Below are 22,789 nucleotides of genomic sequence, written 5' to 3' on the forward strand. Positions count from 1 at the left end.
CCAAACGTACCTTTGCTCATTCCGGCCAAAAAGTTCAATTTTAACCATCGTTGGTCCACAGAACTTGTTTCCAAAATGCATCAGGCTTGTCTATATGTTCATTTGCAAAGTTCAAACGCCGATTTTCGTGGTGAGGACGTAGAAGAGGTTTTCTTCTGATGACTTTTCCATGAAGACCATATTTGTACAAGTATCTCTTTATAGTAAAATAGTGTACCACAACTCCAGTGTCTTCCAGATATTTCTGGAGGGATTGTGCAGTCAAATGTGGGTTTTGAATAGTTTTCCTTACAATCCTGCAAGCTGTTCTGTCTGATATTTTTCTTGGTCTTCTAGATCTTGCTTTAACTTCCACTGTTCCTGATGACTGCCATTTCTTAATTACATTCTGAACAGAGGATATTGACATCTGAAAACGTTTTGCTATCTACTTATAGCCTTCTCCAGCTTTGTGAGCGTCAACTATTTCAGTTTCAGATTTCTAGACAACTGCTTAGAAGAACCCATGGTGCTGATTGTTGGGCAAGGTCAGATGAGTCTGGGCATTTAAAACCTTTGAGATAGACATCACCTGGTCTTCCCAGATGATGATTGAGTACAATCCATGACACTGGCAGGTCTCAGCTTTGCAAAGGGGGAGGTGCATGCTATAAATTCTGCAGGGTGCCCAAACTTTTGCAGATGCCATTTTTTTTGTTTTCTTTAATTTTAAAAGTGTAAATGATGGAAATAAAATCTTACTTTTGTTGACATATTATAAGAATGTCTAATCTGTAATTTTATGCCTTTTGGAGATTTTTCCATCTTTCCTTGGCTTCTTTATGCACATTAATACAAATTTTTACCTGGGGTGCCCAAACTTTTGATCTCCACTGTAGTAGTCAGTTAGCCCACTCCAGCTAAATGACTGATCTTCATTCAGTGAGTTTTTAAAAAGCCGAGACAATGTAGCTGCAGGTAATATCAATGGTTATAAAGGTGGTCATTGACGATTAGAATAGTTTCTTTTGTTCAGTATTTTTGAAAGGTAACTTTTAAAAATATATGCTTGGACATTTCATTACCTCTAGTTGTAAGAGTTTAGCTCTGTTATTTTCAGAGGCTGATGTTTTACGTGAACGTAAACTTTTACCATTAAATATGGCAATGGATCCAGATGGTGTCCACCCCAGAGTCCTTAAAGGGATACTCGGCCCCTAGACATCTTATACCCTATTCAAAGGATAGGGTATAAAATGTCTGATCGTGGGGGGGGGTGTCCAACCACAGAGACCCCGGCAATCTCCGGGTAGGCACCCTGGCGTTCTGAATATTTATGTTTAGAATGCCAGCTTCTGGCTTCTAGATATGAATTGGTGGGGGTGTGGCGTGATGTCATGATCACAGCTGCCAGAAGCTGGCGTTCTGAACATAAGTGTTCAGAACGCCAGGGTGCCTACCCGGAGATTGTGGGGTGTCCAACCCCAGGGTGCCGGCATGGAGATCGAGGGAGGGGGCTGGCATGGAGTTCGAGGGGATAAGATGTCTAAAGATGGAATGAACCTTTAAAGAACCCCAAGCTTAGACTGCTGCACCCCTGACTGATTTTTTAACTAGTCCCTCCTAACATGTTATGCTCTTGATGACTGGTGAATGGCCAATATTGTACCCATCCCCAAGAAGGGTAGTAGATAAGAAGCTGGTATCTACTGTCGTAGTTTGTATTTGTGATGGAATTATGAAAACTCTTTTGAAAAAGAGGATTGACCACCTGAAAACTAACAACTTGATGACCCCAGCATGGCTTTACTAAGGACTGATCATGTCCGTCTTGTCTCATTTATTTCTTTGACTATGTCACATAAATGCTGAATGAAGGTGGCACCATAGTTATCACTTATCTACCCTTAATTGGACTTAATTCCTGGATAGTTTAGTGGTTTTACGTGTGGCTGAAGGATAAATAACAGAGGTTTTTTTTTACCCATTGTACAAGTTGTTGATAAATCCCAGTTGTTGTTTTTTTTAAATTAAAAAAATATTCATAAAAAACAAAGGTTTGGAGGTGGGCTAAACAAAGGTTTAAAGGTTTAGGATGGGCTAAGAAAACCATTTTACTTACATGCCTCAATCCCCCATCACTTCTGTTATAAAGAGCCTGCTATCAACTGAGCAGTTCCTCCTGCTTTCTTTTCCCATGCAGGAAGCACCCACTTACCCAATCACTGGCCAAGGCAGACCCCCTCTACAACCAGTGTCAGGCTGGGTGGGTGCTTCCTGCGTGGAGGCGCTGCTCAGTCAGGAGCTGCTCTGTGGAACCTAGGCCATACTAGATGTATTGTATGCATTATGGGAGAATAAAGTCACAAACTGAATGAAAAAAACACCAAATCTACAAAAAATAAATAAATAAATAAATAAAAAACACAATGATAAAAAAAAAAAAAAACAACGAAAATGAAGAACAATGCCATGAAAGTGTATTGTAGTGCATTTCAATGGTCACCGTCATTTCAAACAACTTCCCCCATGACTCCTTATCGCAGGAAACCCTTAAGTCTTGCATTACTCCCTTACATGGAAACTGTTGTCAACTGCCTGTTAGGGGAATTCGGTTTCTAGCAGCAGAGTATCCACATTGTAAAATAAAGGTAAATCAAGGCTTCCCTCTCATCTCTCACCATCTATAAAGCTACTACTGTATGCACACTGTGCTGCCTCCTGAATGTGATCTCCCTCCTTTTTACCTATAGTCTGTAGGCTTATTAGTATTATTATTAGGAGCAACAGCAGTTTAGTGCCTAGAGTAACCCCTCCCTGTTGCAGTTTTTAAAGGGATTATCCAAAGCTATTTTTCTATTCTGCCTGTGCTGCAACAACAAAAAATAAATAAACTTTAACTTACCTCCTGCTGCTCCCCTACTGCCACCGATATCGGTCTCCTGTCCTTTGGCCCCGGTCTTCTTCCGCATTCTGGGGCCTGACACGTCACACTGCGCTGAGCTTATCGCCGGCCGCATCGATGTCCTGCCTCGGATGGTCATACACTGAGGGGAAGTGATGTAACAAGCCCGGCACCATGAAAAAGGCCGGGCCTTGGCCCATTACATCACACTGCTGCTTGGCGTATCCCCGACCAATGTGGGACATCGCTGTGCCCAGTGACTTGCTGAGCTGCAGTATGACACATTGGGCATGAGTGTCTCTGAAGATGATAGTCACGCTGTAGCTCAGGAAATCGATCACATCAGAGGACACCGGAGGCACCATGGGAGCGCTGGAGGTAAGTAGATTAAAAAAAAACTCCCACCAGAGTTCTCCTTTATGACCCCCTATACACATTAGTGAAAAGTCAGCAAGACCAGTTGACCATTTAAAGGAGAACTCCGGAATATAAAAATTGGCCCCCCATACTGCCGTCAGCAAAAAAATAAAGATGTACATACCTTCCTCTGCTCCCCCGGGGCCTCCGGTCTCCGCCACGATCCTCTTCCTGGTTGCCGGTGGTCTGAGAGTCTTACTGCGCTCAGCCAATCAACAGCCGCAGTGAAGTCCTGACTCGGCTGGCGATAGGCTGAGCGGCAGTGTGACGTTTTCGGCCCCGGCAGCAGGCGCCAGTGTAGTGAAGACTTTTGTGTCCTGAAGCGTTCTCACACTGCCGCTCAGCCTATCGCCGGCCGAGTCGGGACTTCGCTGCGGCTGGTGATTGGCTGAGCGCAGTATAATTCTCCGACCACCGGCAACCAGGAAGAGGATCGCGGCGGAGACCGGAGACGGTTACCGGAGGACCCGGGGGAGCGGAGGAAGGTATGTACATCTTTATTTTTTTACTGCCGGCAGTATGGGCAACAATTTTTATATTCCGGAGTTCTCCTTTAATGCCAAAGGCTGTTCAGGCATTCTGGGGGTTGTGGTTTTGCAACAGCTGAAGGCACACTGGTCGCGAAAGAGATGAAAGCATCTGGGGCAATGCAGACATTCAAATGTATGATCAAATCCACTATGAAGGCAGCAGTCTATACCAGTGGTCTCCAACCTGCGGACCTCCAGATGTTGCAAAACTACAACTCCCAGCATGCCCGGACAGCCAACGGCTGTCCGGGCATGCTGGGAGTTGTAGTTTTGCAACATCTGGAGGTCCGCAGGTTGGAGACCACTGGTCTATACTGTACAGAAGTGTTCCCAAACTTGTGGCTCTCCAGCTGTTCTGAAAGTAAACTTTTTTCTTTTCAACCCCTTATAGAAGATACATTCACATGAATGCAGATTGATTCTTGTGACAGCTTCTTACCTGGATACATTAGTGTTCCCTCACTTTGTGTGGTGGGTTTGTATATATTACAAAACGATTGAGTGCTAGAAGAAGCCGATTAGTCCTGCACTGTGGTCCCCAGCTGCTCTGATCCCACCACAGTACCCTGTAGTGCCAGTGCCCAGTACCTCTGCCTTGTGCTGCTCCTCCATGGTGCTCAGGCCGGGGTGCAGGTGGCAGATGGTTGTTCTTCAGCAGGTCCCTCTCTTCAGCAGGTCCCTCTGTACAGCAGGTCCCTCTCTACAGCAGGCTCCCCTCCGTACACACGGCAGGACATTCCCCGGCTTCCTGTATTATTGTGCTGCTGTCACTCTATGGAGGAGGAGCCGGGCAGCGAGCTGCAGTCACTGGATGGAGATATTACAGGCAAAGGGGTGACGCTGCTACCACCTGGTGGCCAAAATGCATCCTTACACGCTGAAATAAGTTTCATTTCCTCGTTCACTATTTAGTAGCAGGGAGACCGGGGAGGAGTCAGCACCGGAATCATTTAGAGCAGCAGGCTGAGGGTGCCCGGAGCCATGGCACTGCTGGCGACCAGGATGAACTGCGGGGAGTACATGAACTGGCTGAAGGCTGGGCAGTGCCTGCTGCTGCTGCAGGACCGCCTGAAGGGATACATAGGCGGGAAGATGCTGGACTTCCACTGGGAGCTGAGCGACAGGATCACTGCGCCCAGACCGAAGAAGAGATGTCAGTGCAGGGCAGCAAGGAAGCAGGTACGTGCTGGAGGACAGCGCTGCGGAGCTGACAACGCCCCCTAGCGAGCTAATGGAGTAGAAAAACTATAATAATTTCAGCTGTGATGACAAACAGCCCTGGATATATTCCACCTCACCTGTACAGTGGGGATCAAAAGTTTGGGCACCCCAGGTAAAAAATTAGTATTAATGTGCATAAAGAAGCCAAGGAAAGATGGAAAAATCTCCAAAAGGCATCAAATTACAGATTAAACATTCTTATAATATGTCAACAAAAGTTAGATTTTATTTCCATCATTTACATTTTCAAAATAACAGAAAACAAAAAAATGGCATCTGCAAAAATTTTGGGCACCCTGCAGCGTTAATATCTTGTACTGCCCCTTTGGCAAGTATCACAGCTTGTAAACACTTTTTGTAGCCAGCCAAGAGTCTTTCAATTCTTGTTTGAGGTATCTTTGTTCATTCTTCCTTACATAAGTCTTCCAGTTCTTTGATTTTGAGATTTCTGGGCTGTCTGTCACACACTGTTCTTTTAAGGTCTATCCATACATTTTCAATTATATTGAGATCAGGAGATTGTGAAGGCCATGGCAAAACCTTCAGTTTACGCCTCTTGATGTAATCCCCTGTGGATTTCGAGGTGTGTTTAGAATAATTATCCATTTGTAGAAGCCATCCTCTCTTTAACTTCAGCTTTTTCACAGATGGCATCAAGGTAGCATCCAAAATTTGCTGAAATTTTATTGAATCCATTTTTTCTTCTACTCGTGAGATGTTCCCTGTGCCACTGGCTGCAATACAACCCCAAAGCATGATTGATCCACCCCATGCTTAACAGTTGGACAGAGGTTCTTTTCATTAAATTCTGTTCCCCTACTTCTCCAAACGTACCTTTCCTCATTCCAGCCAAAAAGTTCCATTTTAACCTCATCGGTCCACAGAACTTGTTTCCAAAATGCATCAGGCTTGTCTATATGTTCATTTGCAAAGTTCAAACGCTGAATTTTGTGGTGAGGACGTAGAAGAGGTTTTCTTCTGATGACTCTTCCATGAAGACCATATTTGTACAAGAATCTCTTTATAGTGGAATAGTGTACCACAACTCCAGTGTCTGCCAGATCTTTCTGGAAGGATTGTGCAGTCAAACGTGGGTTTTGAATTGTTTTTCACACAATACTGCAAGCTGTTCTGTCTGATATTTTTTCTTGGTCTTCCAGATCTTGCTTTAACTTCCACTGTTCCTGATGACTGCCATTTCTTAATTACATTTCGAACAGAGGATATTGACATCTGAAAATGTTTTGCTATCTTCTTATAGCCTTCTCCAGCTTTGTGAGTGTCAACTATTTCAGTTTCAGATTTCTAGACAACTGCTTAGAAGAACCCATGGTGCTGATTGTTGGGGCAAGGTCAGATGAGTCTGGGCATTTAAAATCTTTGAGATTGACATCACCTGGTCTTCCCAGATGATGTTTGAGAATAATCCATGACACTGGCAGGTCTCAGCTTTGCAAAGGGGGCAGTGCATGCTATAAATTCTGCAGGGTGCCCAAACGTTTGCAGAAGCCATTTTTTTTGTTTTCTGTTATTTTGAAAGTGTAAATGATGGAAATAAAATCTAACTTTTGTTGACATATTATAAGAATGTCTAATCTGTAATTTGATGCCTTTTGGACATTTTTCCATATTTCCTTGGCTTCTTTATGCACATTAATACAAATTTTTACCTGGGGTGCCCAAACTTTTGATCCCCACTGTACATGTAAGCGTGCTGTTCTGTCAAGTTGCTACAATTTCTGTTCCTCTGTCCTTTTTATCTATATTTGGGTCTGGAAAAATTCACTAATTAGTCCACCCCTATAGATAGGTTCCCATAAGGTTGCTTTAGCAGTATATATGTCCCAATAGGATAATATCCAGGGCCGGACTGGGGATAAAAACCAGTCCTGGAAATAATTGCAAACCAGCCCCACAGCCACCGGCTATGGGCAACTCAGCGACTTTTCCTCTGGACAGGTTTGGATAAACCTCTCTTAGAAGGTGTAAGTAAATAAATAAATAAATAATTATATATACTGTCCAAATCCTGTATACTGAGATCAATATTATCACTAATGCCAGTATATTATCACCGTATATATTGTCAGTATGCTGTTACTGACCAAATCCTGTATAGTGAGACCAATAATACTAATATTACCAGTATACAAGGAGCAATATTATCACCTTGTCTACTCTAAGTGATCCACAGGTGACGTCATCTTTGTTTCGAGTCGTTCACTTTTTAGTCCTGCGCATCATGAAGACGTCTTCCGGCCAAGTCTTGTCATCACAGAATCTGCCAAACACACATTTTAGGCTCCTCGCTTCAGCACTATGTTTATCTCCATACTGTACAAACTTTCTAACAATATTCCCTCACGCTGTAATAGTGCTCTATACAGTAGTTAAAGGGGTCATCAGGCACAAGGGGTATTTTTTTTAAAAGTATTAACCTTTATTTATGCCCAGAGTGTCATACTGCCGCTTATCCAATCACTGTAGGGCAGTGTGACATTCTGGGTCCAAGCATCATCAACCAGGGACCTGAGCGGGACAATGGAGACACTGAGCAGGCTGGATATAAGTAACGGTTGATTTTTTTTAAAGTAGAATGGGCATGCTTCGAAAAAAACCTAAACCTTCCAGCTGGATAATTCTTTTATGACCCTTGTGCTTTATATAGTATTAGGCCCTCTCTGTGCTCCTATATAGTAATTATGCACCCTCTTTGTGATGTGCAGCAGGACGGCCCCCACTCAAGACTGCTCACTGAGGGTCACAGGGGTGGACATATCACCTTTCCAGCTGGTTCAGCTGCACGGGGGCCCAGGGTGTAAGAGGGCCCGCTGCCCTTTCATCAGGGCCGGATTAAAGTAGGGGCCGATGGAGCTCCAGGCCCCTATATCAAAATAGGCCCAGCGGCCTGCATAGGCTGCCCGGTGCCAGCCCCTCATAGGCCGCCCATCCTGCTCCCCTGAACACAGATCTTAGGAGCAAGTCATTAAAGGGCCAGTGCTGCTGGAGAGATCTCCCAGCCGGACCTAGGTGACAGGTCAGTCACTCACATGTGAGTACAGCGCCGCTGCTGCTGTACGTCTTCACATACAGACTCCTCCCCTGGGCCCTCCAGTGCAGCAAAATGCGATTCTGCTGCCGCATGCAGAATTTTGAATTATTACATAGGGGAATCATAGAGAGAGGTGCGGTGCTGCCGGCGGTGAGTCCTGAGGGGAGCCGCTTCTGTGACATAGGATCCTGATGAACACTTCCTTGAGACGTTAGTCAGCATGGCTCAGCTATTATTAACATGCCATTCAGGAACATGGATAAGGGATTTCTCATCTAACTTTTCCATGCTCCTGAATGACAAAGCTGTTTATAATAGCTGATCTATTATGACTTATAATAGATCAGCTATTATAAACAGGTATGCCATTCAGGGGCTTGGAAAAGCTAGGTGAAAAATTGTTGCCTAGCTTTTTCATGCTTCTGAATGGCATATCTGCTTATAAACATCTGTTTATAATAGCCGATTTATTATAAGTGATAAAATATAATAGATTAGCTGTTATAAGCATGTCTATAAGCAGATATGCCATTAGGGAGCATGCAAATGCTTGGCAACAATTTCTCACCTAGCTTTTCCAAACCCCCGAATGGCATATCTGCTTATAAAAGATCAGCTGTTATAAACATATATGCCTATAAGCTGAATGCCATTCAGAAGATTGGAAAAGCTAAGTGAGAAATTGTCACCTAACTTTTCCATGCTCCTGAATGGCATATCTGTTTATGATAGGTGATCTATTATAACTTATAGATCAGCTATTATAAACATGCCTATAAGCAAATACAGTCATGGCCGTAAATGTTGGCACCCCTGAGATTTTTCTTGAAAATGAAATATTTCTGACAGAAAAGGATTGCAGTAACACATGTTTTGCTATACACATGTTTATTCCCTTTGTGTGTATTGGAACTAAACCAAAAAAGGGAGGAAAAAAACAAATTGGACATAATGTCACACCAAACTCCAAAATTATTGGCACCCTTAACTTAATATTTGGTTGCACACCCTTTGGAAAAAATAACTTAAATCAGTCGCTTCCTATAACCATCAATAAGCTTATTACACATCTCAGCCGGAATATTGGACCACTCTTCCTTTGCAGACTGCTCCAGGTCTCTCTTATTGGAAGGGCGCATTTTCCCAACAGCAATTTTAAGATCTATCCACAGGTGTTCAATGGGATTTAGATCTGGACTCATTGACGGCCACTTCAGAACTCTCCAGCGCTTTGTTGCCATCCATTTCTGGGTGCTTTTTGACGTATGTTTGGCGTCATTGTCCTGCTGGAAGACCCAAGATCTCGGACACAAACCCAGCTTTCTGACACTGGGCTGTACAGTGCGACCCAAAATCCATTGGTAATCCTCAGATTTCATGATGCCTTGCACACATTCAAGGCACCCAGTGCCAGAGGCAGCAAAACAACCCAAAACATCATTGAACCTCCACCATATTTTACTGTAGGTACGGTGTTCTTTTCTTTGTAGGCCTCATTCCGTTTTCTGTAAACAGTGAATGATGTGCTTTACCAAAAAGCTTTATCTTGGACTCATCTGTCCACAAGACATTTCCCCAAAGGATTTTGGCTTACTCAAGGTCATTTTGGCTAAATGTAGTCTTGCTTTTTTATGTCTCTGTGTCAGCAGTGGGGTCCTTCTCGGTCTCCTGCCATAGCGTTTCATTTAAATGTTGACAGATAGTTCGCGCTGACACTGATGCTCCCTGAGCCTGCAGGACAGCTTGAATATCTTTGGAACTTGTTTGGGGCTGTTTATCGACTATCCAGCGTTGACACCTTTCATCAATTTTTCTCTTCCGTCCATGCCCGGGGAGATTAGCTACAGTGTCATGGGTTGCAAACTTCTTGATAATGTTGCGCACTGTGGACAAAGGCAAATCTAGATCTCTGGAGATGGATTTGTAACCTTGAAATTGTTGATATTTTTCCACAATTTTGGTTCTCAAGTCCTCAGACAGTTTTCTTCTCCTCTTTCTGTTGTTCATGCTTAGTGTGGCACACCCAGACTCACAATGCAAAGATTGGTGAACTTCACTCCTTTTTATCTGCTTTCAGGTGTGATTTTTTTATGTTGCTCACACCTGTTACTTGCCCCAGGTGAGTTTAAAGGAGCATCCCATGCTTGAAACAATCCCATTTTTGGAGTTTGGTGTGACATTATGTCCAATTTGCTTTTTTTTCCTCCCTTTTTTGGTTTCGTTCCAATACACACAAAGGGAATAAACATGTGTATAGCAAAACATGTGTTACTGCAATCCTTTTCTGTGAGAAATACTTCATTTTCGAGAAAATTTTCAGGGGTCCCAACATTTACGGCCATGACTGTATAAAAAAATGGGAATATTGGCGCCCTGAGGTCATGAATAGCAGGGCCCACACACTGCTGCCTTTGTCCGCCCCTGCAGAGCCATATTTACAGGCTGCCCTAGGCGCTGAGCCTGAACATGCCTCCATTGACAGCTCATTCAAATATTGATATAAATACAAAAACTATATATACCACCTTATGTGACTATAGAATACTGCCATACAGTGACTTAATACCTCTGTGACCTCTTCTCACACAGCACAGATATATACAGCTGAAAGCATCCCTTACCGTTTGGTTTTGCAGCGCTGATTTAAAAAAAAAATAATAATCATTTTCAGATAAAGGACTATTGCGCACAGAGCTGCATCATAGTGAAAAAACTCTAGAAGTATACTTTATTATACAACATAGGACTACAAACTCATAGCTCTGCTGTACTGAAGCTCCTGTTGTACTAATAGACACAGCCTGATGCATCAGCTGCTGGGAGTAGTAGTACTATAAGGTCTGCCAGTGTGCCATTCACCCACACTGTTCAAAGTAGTATTCAACTATATGGTATCCTAAGGACCCCCATGCCATTTAAAGGGGCTCAAGGGACTGGTTGAAACCTTGAAGCTGCTGTCTTGCGTCCCTGTGGAAGTAAGTACAGGTTGATTTTTTATATGCTGTCAAATGGGCATTGTTTTAAAAAAAAAAAAAATCATCATGCTCGCTCCATGCACAGCAGGTCCCGGCTGCTATCAGCAGCCTGGGACTTGCTGGTAATGGCGGACATCAGCGGTTGCACTAATGTCCGCCATTAAACCGTCAGACACTGATATTAATACTGATCATGGCATCTGCGGCAATATGGGGGTTCCGATGGCTGATTTGATCACCCATAGCATGACTACGGGGATCATATCAGCCAAGATGGCAGACAGAGGTTTCCTAACCTGCCACTGACACAACGGACTAGAATGTCCAATGTAGCTAGTTCAACATCAAGAAATTGATCAAATATAGCTAAAAAAAAACCTATTCTTTATTTTAACCCCTTAACCCCTTGGGGACGGAGCCCATTATAACCCTGAGGACAGGAGCATTTTTTGCTAATCTGACCACTGTCACCTTAAGCATTAATAACTCTGAGATGCTTTTACTTATAAATTTGATTCCGAGATAGCTTTTTCGTGACATATTCTACTTTATGGTAGTGGTAAATTTTTGTCGATACTTGCAACATTTCTTGGTGAAAAATACAAAAATTTTATGAAAAATTAGAAAATATAGCATTTTTCTAACTTTGAAGCTCTCTGCTTGAAAGGAAAATAGACATTTCAAATAAATGATATATTGATTCACATATAGAATATGTCTAATTTATATTTGCATCATAAAGTTGCCATGTTTTTACTTTTCGAAGACATCAGAGGGCTTCAAAGTTCAGCAGCAATTTTCTAATTGTTCACAAAATTTTGAAAATCGGAATTTTTCAGGGACCAGTTCAGTTTTGAAGTGGATTTGAAGGGCCTTCATATTAGAAATACCCCACAAATGACCCAATTATAAAAACTGCACCCCTCAAAGTATCCAAAATGACATTCAGTAAGTGTGTTAACCCTTTAGGTGTTTCACAGGAATAGCAGCAAAGTGAAGGAGAAAATTCAAAATCTTCATTTTTTACACTCGCATGTTCTTGGAGACCAAGTTTTTGAATTTTTACAAGTGGTAATAGGAGAAAAAGCCACCCAGAATTTGTAACCCAATTTCTCTGGAGTAAGGAAATACCTAATATCTGTATGTCTAGTGTTCGGCGGGCGCAGTAGAGGGCTCAGAAGGGAAGGAGCAACAATGGGATTTTGGAGAGTGAATTTTGCTGAAATGGTTTTTGGGGGGCATGTCGCATTTAGGAAGCCCCTGTGGTGCCAGAAATGCAAAAAATACCCACATGGCATACTATTTTGGGAACTACACCCCTTAAGGAATGTAACAAGGGGTACAGTGAGCCTTAACTACCCACAGCTGTTTGACGACTTTTTGTTAAAGTTGGATGTGTAAATGAAAAAAATTTTTTTTTTACTACAATGCTGTTTTTTCCCTAAATTTTACATTTTTACAAGGGGTAATAGGAGAAAATGTCCCCCAAAATTTGTCAACCCATCTCTTCTGAGTATGGAAATACCATATGTGTGGACATCAAGTGCTCTGCTGGCGAACTACAATGCTCAGAAGAGGAGGAGCGCCATTGAGCTTTTGGAGAAGAGAATTAGTTTGGAATGGTAGTCAGGGGCCATGTGCATTTACAAAGCCCCCCGTGGTTGCCAGATCAGTGGACCCCCCCACATGTGACCCCATTTTGGAAACTACACCCCTCACAGAATTTAATAAGGGGTGCAGTGAGTATTTACACCCCACTGGCATTTGACAGATCTTTGGAACAGTGGGCTGTGCAAATGAAAAATAAAATTTTTCATTTTCACGGACCACTGTTCCAAAAATCTGTCAGACACCTGTGGGGCGTAAATGGTCACTGCACCCCTTAATACATTACATGAGGGGTGTAGTTTACAAAATGGGGTTACATGTGAGGGGGTCCATTGTTCTGGCACTATGGAGGCTTTGAAAACACACGTGGCCTTCAATTCCAGACAAATTTTCTCTTCAAAATCCCAATGGTGCTCCTTCTCTTCTGAGCATTGTAGTTCTCCCGCAGAGCACTTTACATCCACATATGGGGTATTTTCTTACTCAGAAGAAATGGGGTTACAAATTTTGGGGGGCTTTTTTTCCTATTTTCCCTTGTGAAAATGAAAAATTTAGGGTAACACCAGCATTTTAGTGAAAAACATTTTTTTTTTCATTTTCCCATCCAAATGTAATAAAAATGAACACCTGTGTGGTGATAAGGCTCACTATACCCCTTGTCACGTTCCGTGAGGGGTGTAGTTTCCAAAATGGGTTCTGTTATCTAACTCAGTATTTTCCACCAGTGTGCCTCCAGCTGTTGCAAAACTACAACTCCCAGCATGTACTGACAGACCGTGCATGCTGGGAGTTGTTACTTTTGCAACAGCTGGAGGCACACTGGCTGGAAAACTTTCAGTTAGGTTATGTTACCTAACTCAGTATTTTCCAACCAGTGTGCCTCCAGCTGTTGCAAAACTACAACTCCCAGCATGTACTGATCGCCGAAGGTCATGCTGGGAGATGTAGTTATGCAACAGCTGAAGGTACGCAACTACAACTCCCAGCATGCCGAGACAGCTGTTTGCTGTTTGGGCATGCTGGGAGTTGCAGTTTTGCAACATCTGGAGTTCTACAGTTTATAGACCACTGCACAGTGATCTCCGACTGTGGCCCTCCAGATGTTGCAAAACTACAACTCCCAGCATGCCCAGACAGCAAACAGCTGTTTGGGCATGCTAGGAGTTGTAGTTTTGCAAGATCTGGAGGGATACAGTTTAGAGACCACTGTATAGTGGTCTCAAACTGTAGCCCTCCAGCTGTTCCAAAACTACATATTCCAGCATGCCCAAACAGCTGTCTGGGCATGCTGGGAGTTGTAGTTTTGCAAAATCTGGAAGGCTACAGGTTAGAGACCACTGTATAGTGGTCTCAGACTGTAGCCCTCCAGATGTTGCTAGGCAACTTACCGGCTTCCGTAGGATCCAGGGAGCCGTCTTCTTCTTCCGCACGACATCGTCGCCCGCTGCCTCCGGATGGGTAAGTGGATCTTCGGCGCCCGGTCCCCTTCGGTTCCCCATTCTGCCCGACCTATTGTGGGTGGGCAGGACGGGGAAAACGAAAGTTAACCCCCCCGCCCCCGATCTGCTATTGGTCATCGTTTTTGACGACCAATAGCAGGGATAGGAGGGGTGGCACCCCTGCCACCTCACTCCTATCCTTTCAGGGGGATCGTGGGTGTCTTAGACAACCGCGATCCCCCTTATATTCCGAGTCACCAGGTCACCAAAGATCCTGTATGACCCGGAATCGGCGCAAATTGCAAGTGTGAAATCACTTGCGATTTGCGCCGAACGCCGACATGGGGGGTCTGATGACCCCCCTGGGCATATGGGCGTGGTGACTGCTGATCGATATCAGCAGTCACCCTGGTCCGATCCCCGCCCGGCGCACGGCGGGGACCGAAATTCCCACGGGCGTATGGATACGCCCTTTGTCCTTAAGTACCAGGATGCAAGGGCGTATGCATACGCCCTTCGTCCCCAAAAGTTTAAGGACCAAGCGTTTTTCTGTTTTTGCACTTTTGTTTTTTCCTCCTTACATTTTAAAAATCATAACCCTTTCAATTTTGCATCAAAAAATCCATATGATGGCTTATTTTTGTACCACCAATTCTACTTTGTAATGACATCAGTCATTTTACCCAAAAATCTACGGCAAAATGGGAAACAAAATCATTGTGCAACAAAATTGAAGAAAAAACTCAAATGTTTTTTATTTTGAGGGCTTCTGTTTCTACGCAGTACATTTTTCGATAAAAATGACACCTTTTCTTTATTCTGTAGGTCCATACGATTAAAATGATACCCTACTTATATAGGTTTGATTTTGTCGTACTTTTGGAAAAAATCATAACTACATGCATGAAAATTTATACATTTAAAATTGTCCTCTTCTGACCCTTATAACTTTTTTATTTTTCTGTGTGCGGGGTGATATTAGGGCAAATTTTTTGCACCGTGATCTGAAGTTTTAATCAGTGCCATTTTATTTTGATCAGACTTTTTGATAGCTTTTTATTCCTTTTTTTATGGTATAAAAAGTGACCAAAAATACGCTATTTTGGACTTTTGAATTTTTTTCTGCATACGCCATTGACCATGTGATATATATATGATATATTTTTATAGTTCGGACATTTACACACACGGCAATACCACATATGTTTATTTTTATTATGTTTATATATTTTTTTTATATGGAATTTGGAAAAAGGGGGGTGAATTAAACTTTTAATAAGGAAGGGGTTAATGTGTGTGTTTTTAAACTTTTTTTTTACACTTTTAGTCCCCTTAGGGGAATTTTAGGAGGAATCATTAGATTCTTCATACAGATCAATGTGGTTTCATAAAACCACATTGACCTGTGTACTCTGCGCTTGATTGATAAATCCTGCCAGGCTTTATCATTCAGAGCGCAGGAGCTGCCGTGGAAGGAGAGGTAAGCCCTCAGGCTACCTCCACAGTGGATCGCTTCCCCCCCCCCCCCCCCCCACTGGACCACCAGGGATGGGATACTTTCACAGCGGTGATCTAAAGGGTTAATAGCCGTCCGCATGTTGGCTATTAACGCCGTCCCCCAGCTACAGGAATCAGCTGGGGGCCGGCCAGTACACCCCGTTAACGGCCATTGGACGAGTATACACTTCCATGGTCATTAACAGGTTAATCACAAGTTAAAACACTATTACAAAAGGCACATATCAAAAAGCAGAATCCATAAATATATAAGAAAATCGTCACTTTGGTTGGCTTTATTACAGAGAAAAACTAAAATAGAGAAACAGAAACACAGCCGCACATCCAAAATTTGTATTTTGATCTACTTGCTTCTCAGCATAAATAAAATAAAAATAACAGGTTGTTAGTTTACATTTTGATCAAAAAGTACAAGCCCACTCGCCACATCAAGGCCACCTATTCAGAGTGGGTCCCTAACCTAACACTGATGTAGCACCCAGCAGCAACCACTGCCTCCACGAGACCAAGCCCACAGGGGGAATGACCCAGTGGCCAGGCAGCACCACTACTGCCCAACCAAGCCCCTGGCTCTCGTCCGCACCACCCCACAGATAAAGCATCACAGAAACAATGGCTGCCACAGAGCACCACACCAGCATGAACACCTACCATGTGCTCCCTACCAGAGGGCTGGGAGAATGCTAGGAGGAAACCCATATGCAGTCTCTCTGCTTATTACAGAGATCTAGTAACCAGATTCTCCTAATAGAAACCCCAAACTTCCCAACACATTTCACTGTATAACTAACTGCAAAATAAAGTTCATCAGGGGATTATAGTAGTGATATGCAAGTGGGGAGACATTAAACATTATTTCACAATACATAAATATGTAAACTTACAAACATATGCATACATACAGATGTCAGTTACAAAGCAAAAAAGGGTATTCGACAAATTTGCAAATCATAGCAATAAGATACATAACAATTACTCCTAGGTCATATGAATACATTTATGATATATTGCTAGATGTAGTTCCATGTGGAGGTCATTAATCCTCCCATTATTATGTAGACCAATATATAGTTTTTTGGAACACACAGGGTGAGGTCAACCACATAAAGGAGATAGCCAGATAGTGTGTACCTTTTGTAAAACTCTTCTGCAATCCAGATTAAATAACAATACTTAAAGGGGTTCTCCACCATAAGGTGATTTTAGTACATACCTGGCAGGCAGTAATGGACAAGCTTAGGAACGATCTGCTCTTGTCTTGGGGCTAAATGGCTATGTTGTAAGATTACCATAACACTGTGGCTAGCTTTTTGTGAACTGGTATTTACTTTTTGACTATTCTTTTTTTGACTACAAATACCACAATTCCATTTTCTTCCCTCCCACACATCAGCCACCCCACCCATTGAAACATAAATGAGCGGCATCCATTCAAAGACCTGTGGTTTTCAATCAGGGTGCCTACAGCTGTTGCATTAGTTGCAGATTGATCTCTCTCCCACCAAGCGATCCCTCCACCCATTGAAGCAAACAGGCTCCCTGTCATCAGCTGACTAGTGAGTCAGGTCTCGGCCGCATTGTAACCTGGGAAAAATCCGAGACAGCAGTCATTTTGTATGCTGTTAAAAATAAATATTGGGGTGAAAATCACAGAAGAATTGTGAGAAAACCGTCACACACAGGTACAGACACTATATTAGGAACTACACTAACTTTACAGCCCCTGTAGCATAGTCAAATAAAAAAAATTCCTGGAATACCCCTTTAACCAGAGGGATGCAGATGGATGTGGGCAATATCTCTTTCAAAGGGACTAATAACTTGATACAATATATCTTCCATGCCCTAATTATAGTCTAATCTGATGAATATCATGCCCAAGATTAGAAGTGTCCTTTCCTACAATAGTCTTGCAAAATAGACCCACAGTCTCCAGAATATGAGTAATATTGCTTAAATATCCAATCACAATAACCCACTGATCACTGTCAAATGGACCTCAGATCTCCACTGCTAAATCCATGTTCACAACAACCAACACAACCGCCAATCCATGTTGCTGGTCTCCTAACCTGCCTCTGACCGTCTTCACTGGGTCTTCTCTGGTCTGCCTTCTAGCAGACCAGAAAAATAGATTGCCGATAATACTGATCAGTGCATTTGCAATCCAATGATTGCTATAAATAGAAAATATAATTTACTTTTTATAGAAATCATGGCTTATAGAATCATGGCTTTGTCCTGGTTGAAGCACAGGCAATGGCAAAGTCCAGTAAGTGAGGGTGGGCTAGCACTCCTCTTAGTTCTCTCCTGTCTGATATGACAGGAGAGAGCACAGAATCAGACAGGAGAGAGCACAGAGGAGTGCTATCAGTCAGGAGAGAGCACAGAGGGGTCCTATCAGACAGGAGAGAGCACAGAGGAGTACAATCAGACAGGAGAGAGCACAGAGGAGTACTATCAGGCAAGAAAGAGCTTAGAGGAGTGCTATCAGACAGGAGAGAGCACAGATGAGTGCTATCAGACAGGAGAGAGCACAAAGGAGTGCTATCAGACAGTAGAGAGCACAGAGGAGTCCTATCAGACAGGAGAGAGCACAGAGGAGTGCTATCAGACAGGAGAGAGCACAGAGGGGTCCTATCAGACAGGAGAGGGCACAGAGGAGTACTATCAGACAGGAGAGAGCACAGAGGAGTACAATCAGAGAGGAGAGAGCACAGAGGAGTACTATCAGACAAGAAAGAGCTTAGAGGAGTACTATCAGACAGGAGAGAGCACAGATGAGTGCTATCAGACAGGAGAGAGCACAAAGGAGTGCTATCAGACATAAAAGAGCATATAGGAGTCCTATCAGACAGGAGAGAGCACAGAGGAGTGCTATCAGACAGGAGAGAGCACATAGGAGTGCTATCAGACAGGAGAGAGCACAGAGGAGTCCTATCAGACAGAATAGATCACATAGGAGTCCTATCAAACAGGAGAGAGCACAGAGGAGTGCTATCAGACAGGAGAGAGCACAGAGGAGTGCTCTCAGACTGTAGAGAGCACAGAGGAGTGCTATCAGACTGTAGAGAGCACAGATGAGTGCTATCAGACAGTAGAGAGCAAAGAGGAGTCCTATCAGACAGGACAGAGCACAGAGGAGTGCTATCAGACAGGAGAGAGCACAGAGGGGTCCTATCAGACAGGAGAGAGCACAGAGGGGTCCTATCAGACAGGAGAGAGCACAGAGGAGTACAATCAGACAGGAGAGAGCACAGAGGAGTACTATCAGACAGGAGAGAGCACAGAGGAGTGCTATCAGACAGGAGAGAGCACAGAGGAGTGCTATCAGACTGTAGAGAGCACAGAGGAGTGCTATCAGACTGTAGAGAGCACAGAGGAGTACAATCAGACTGTAGAGAGCACAGAGGAGTACAATCAGACAGGAGAGAGCACAGAGGAGTACTATCAGACAAGAAAGAGCTTAGAGGAGTGCTATCAGACAGGAGAGAGCACATATGAGTGCTATCAGACAGGAGAGAGCACAAAGGAGTGCTATCAGACAGGAGAGAGCACAGAGGGGTCCTATCAGACAGGAGAGAGCACAGAGGAGTGCTATCAGACAGGAGAGAGCACAGAGGAGTGCTATCAGACAGGAGAGAGCACAGAGGAGTGCTATCAGACAGGAGAGAACACAGAGGAGTGCTATCAGACAGAAGAGAGCACATAGTAGTCCTATCAGACAGGAGAGAGCACAGAGGAGTGCTATCAGACAGGAGAGAGCACAGAGGAGTGCTATCAGACAGGAGAGAGCACAGAGGAGTGCTATCAGACTGTAGAGAGCACAGAGGAGTGCTATCAGACAGGAGAGAGCACAGAGGAGTGCTATCAGACTGTAGAGAGCACAGAGGAGTGCTATCAGACAGGAGAGAGCACAGAGAAGTGCTATCAGACTGTAGAGAGCACAGAGGAGTACAAGCCCACCCTCACTCACTTGACTTTGTTCATGCCTGTGCTTCAGCTTGGACAAAGCCATGATTTTCTAAGCCATGATTTCTATAAAAAGAAAATTTTCTTATTAAGTATATTAGAAAGGTTAATGTTTTGCCAAGATGTACAACATGCACCACCAATACCAAACAAATAATGTGCACAAAAAAAATCACATAAGGACAAATAGATCTTTATTAAACATAATTAGACAATAAAACCATTACAGAAACATTACAATTTAAAAAGCACCAGGACACATACTTAAAGGGGTACTTTTTTTTTTTTTTTTTAATCACCAGAAAGTGTCTGTCTGTCCACTGGACAGATTTGTAAATTACTTCTATTAAAAAATCTTAATACTTTCAGAACTTATGAGCTGCTGAAGTTGAGTTGTTTTTTTTTAAGTGCTCTCTGATTACACATGTCTCAGGAACTTTCCAGAGTAGAAGCAAATCCCCATAGCAAACCTCTTCTCCTGTGCAGTTTCCGAGACAAGCAGAGATGTCAGCAGAGAGCACTGTTGCCAGACAGAAAAGAACAACTCAACTTCAGCAGCTGATAGGAAGGATTAAGATTTTTTAATAGAATATATATATATATATATATATATATTTAAGTTTTTGTCTGGAATATCCCTTAAAGGACCAGGCCAATTTTCATTGTAGCACTTCCGTTTTTTCCTCCTCGCCCTTAAATAGCCATAACTTTTATTTTTTCGTTTACACGCCCATATAAGGGCTTGTTTTTTTGCGTAAACAATGGTACTTTGTAATCTTTCTTCATTCATTTTTCCATAACATATGCTCCAAAATGGAAAAAAAAATATTTGTGAGGTCAATTTTTTCTTCTTCTGGTATATAAAGTGACCGTTCAATCGCCCGTCACAAAATAACGTCCGTTATTAATAACGGGTGATAACGAGTTAAAACAGCTATTAGAAAAATCCCGTAGACTATAATGGGATTTTCTAACGTCTGTTAGGGATTTTCTAATGGCCGTTTAACCCCGCGATCGCCCGCTATTTTATAACGGTTGTTATATAACGGGTACTTTTCATAGTGTGAAAGCAGCCTAAGTGCCACTTCCATGAGGTCTACATCATTTTCTATGAGATGCCAATGACGGTGTATAGCAGACTGAATGACAGTATCCATGGGTGAGCGTTGGAACGAGAAAATAAACCAAGCTGGCCAGCGCGCGTCTTCCTCCTTCTCTATCCTCCGGTCCTCGGAGCCTTCATTTCCATGGGCGCACGCACGGGGCGTCAGTGACGTCCCGGCGTGCGCTATGTCCCAGCGGCCCTGCGTTTTTAAACTTAACGCGGGGCCGCAGGGAGTTATTAGTGATGGGGGGAATTGCCCTGTCGCTACAGGATGGGCAAACACTGGCTCTGCTCGGGGCCCCAGGCAATTGCTTGGTTTTCCTATCCTGTTAAGACCTCCCCCGCCGAACCCCCGGGACTGACTCACCGAACCCCTGACTCACCACTGACTCACCGAACCCAGGTTAAGAACCACTGGCCTACACTGTTCAATGCTGAACAAAATTGATCATTGTTATCGGTGCTGCATTACTCCAGACTGCTGAGGTTTCCTGCAGTCAAGGAGCCGATTACATAGGTGGAAGGAGAGTAAGTGACCTCTGTCTGAGTTCTCAGCTGATCGGAACCCTGAGATTTCATCTGGGTGGTGCTGATAAGCCTTGGATTAGCTTTTTCCCATTTTAGACACCACAGTCAACATTCGTGGCGTCTAAAGAGTTAATGCATGACCTCGGCCTGATCGGCGATGTCAGGGCCTTTGCCGTGGGTCCTGGATGCTGATAGCAACCAGGACTCATCAGGTAAGAATAATGCTCCTCCTTAACACACTTCATGCAACGGAAGCAAGACTAAAGTGTACATGTATGCCTAATGTAGTCACTTGAGATGAGCGAACTTCCAGTGATTTGATTCGTCACAAATTTCTCGGCTCAGCAGTGGCTGACTTTAGCCTGCATAAATTAGTTCAGCTTTCTGGTGCTCCGGGCTGAAAAAGGGGGAGACAATCCTAGGAGAGAGTCTCCAGCCCACCGGAGCACCTGGAAGCTGAACTCATTTATGCAGGCTAAAGTCAGCAACTGCTGAGCCGAGAAGTTTGTGACAAATCGAATAGCTGTAACTCCGCTCATCTCTAGTAGTCACTATTGTGTACAGAAAAATAAAAAAAAGTAAACATAACATTTTATAAGGTAAGTCAATAAGAAATGGATTTAGCTTACAGCAGCATCTGTTTTTAGCATCCGTAACATATATATATATATATATATATATATATATATATATATTTATATACTTTTCAAGTGTATAAAGCCTTTATGTTAAACAGAATCCAAAAATCAGTGTGAAACCACCCTTATATAGATACAGCTGGATTATTGCACCATTTTTTACCAGCAGTTTAATTCTTGCTTTTTTCCCTTACAAGTTTCAGCCCAGTTGTCCTGTTTGTGCTCAGTGGAAGGAACTCATTCTAGCTCACCATAACTACAAAAATGGAGACATACACTGGGGAAACAGTAATCCTTCATTGTGGCCTACACACTACTGGGAAGTAGCTAAGGTAAGGTGCCCATTATTACCAAAAGCAAATATGTACCATGTCATTCTATGGATCAAATACTCTGCATTACACATGTAATCTGCATATAATATTGCTATGTGCACATGGAATCACAAGTGTAGGGGAGTGATAGTGTGATAGAAAGATTGCAGTGTTTATGGTGGAGGTAAAAATGCACAGGACCATGTCAGCACATGGCAAAGCTGCTTTTTAGTAGTAGCTGCTATTGTTGTTTATCATGTTTCATACATCACTACTAGATTCTTCTGCTATACTCAGCTGGCCAATTAGTGCTAATACATATTACACACTCCTCTTTACTACATCAAATGGACTCATCACTGTTACATCTGACATTTAAACGGGTTGTCTTGCTCCACCTCAGTACCTGTCTCAATGGTGCCCTATCCTGACAGCAGTACTTCATGTCTTGGTTTTGACATGCAGAAAGCCCTCACTCAGACTCTTTATCACTTTTTTCAATTTTTATGCAAAAAAAAAAAAGAATGAATCCAGGTGATAATGTTGGATTTCTGCAAAACTTGGAATGCATTTATGTCTCAGCCAGAT

General features: G+C 43.1%; 2 protein-coding genes across 3 annotated transcripts in view; one reads left to right on the forward strand and one right to left on the reverse strand.

Annotated features, from left to right (window-relative positions):
• The window catches only part of DYNLT3 (dynein light chain Tctex-type 3), a 46,835-nt gene extending 42,250 nt beyond the window's left edge, over window positions 1-4,585 (reverse strand). Inside the window, exon 1 of the mRNA XM_056558895.1 lies at window positions 4,420-4,585. Coding sequence (XP_056414870.1) covers window positions 4,420-4,443 — 24 coding nt within the window. The 5' untranslated portion in view covers window positions 4,444-4,585. The remainder of the gene's footprint in view (window positions 1-4,419) is intronic.
• C2HXorf38 (chromosome 2 CXorf38 homolog) overlaps window positions 1-22,789 on the forward strand; it is a 76,781-nt gene that overhangs the window by 37,515 nt on the left and 16,477 nt on the right. Inside the window, exons 1-2 of one of the 2 annotated variants that reach the window (XM_056558893.1) lie at window positions 4,795-5,010; window positions 22,085-22,219. In XM_056558893.1, coding sequence (XP_056414868.1) covers window positions 4,813-5,010; window positions 22,085-22,219 — 333 coding nt within the window. In that variant the 5' untranslated portion in view covers window positions 4,795-4,812. Of the gene's footprint in view, window positions 1-4,794; window positions 5,011-22,084; window positions 22,220-22,789 lie in introns of those variants that run through there. The other variant, XM_056558894.1, reaches the window with a different exon arrangement.

The sequence above is a fragment of the Hyla sarda genome, chromosome 2 (genome assembly GCF_029499605.1).
Source record: "Hyla sarda isolate aHylSar1 chromosome 2, aHylSar1.hap1, whole genome shotgun sequence".
Classification (NCBI taxonomy): domain Eukaryota; kingdom Metazoa; phylum Chordata; class Amphibia; order Anura; family Hylidae; genus Hyla; species Hyla sarda.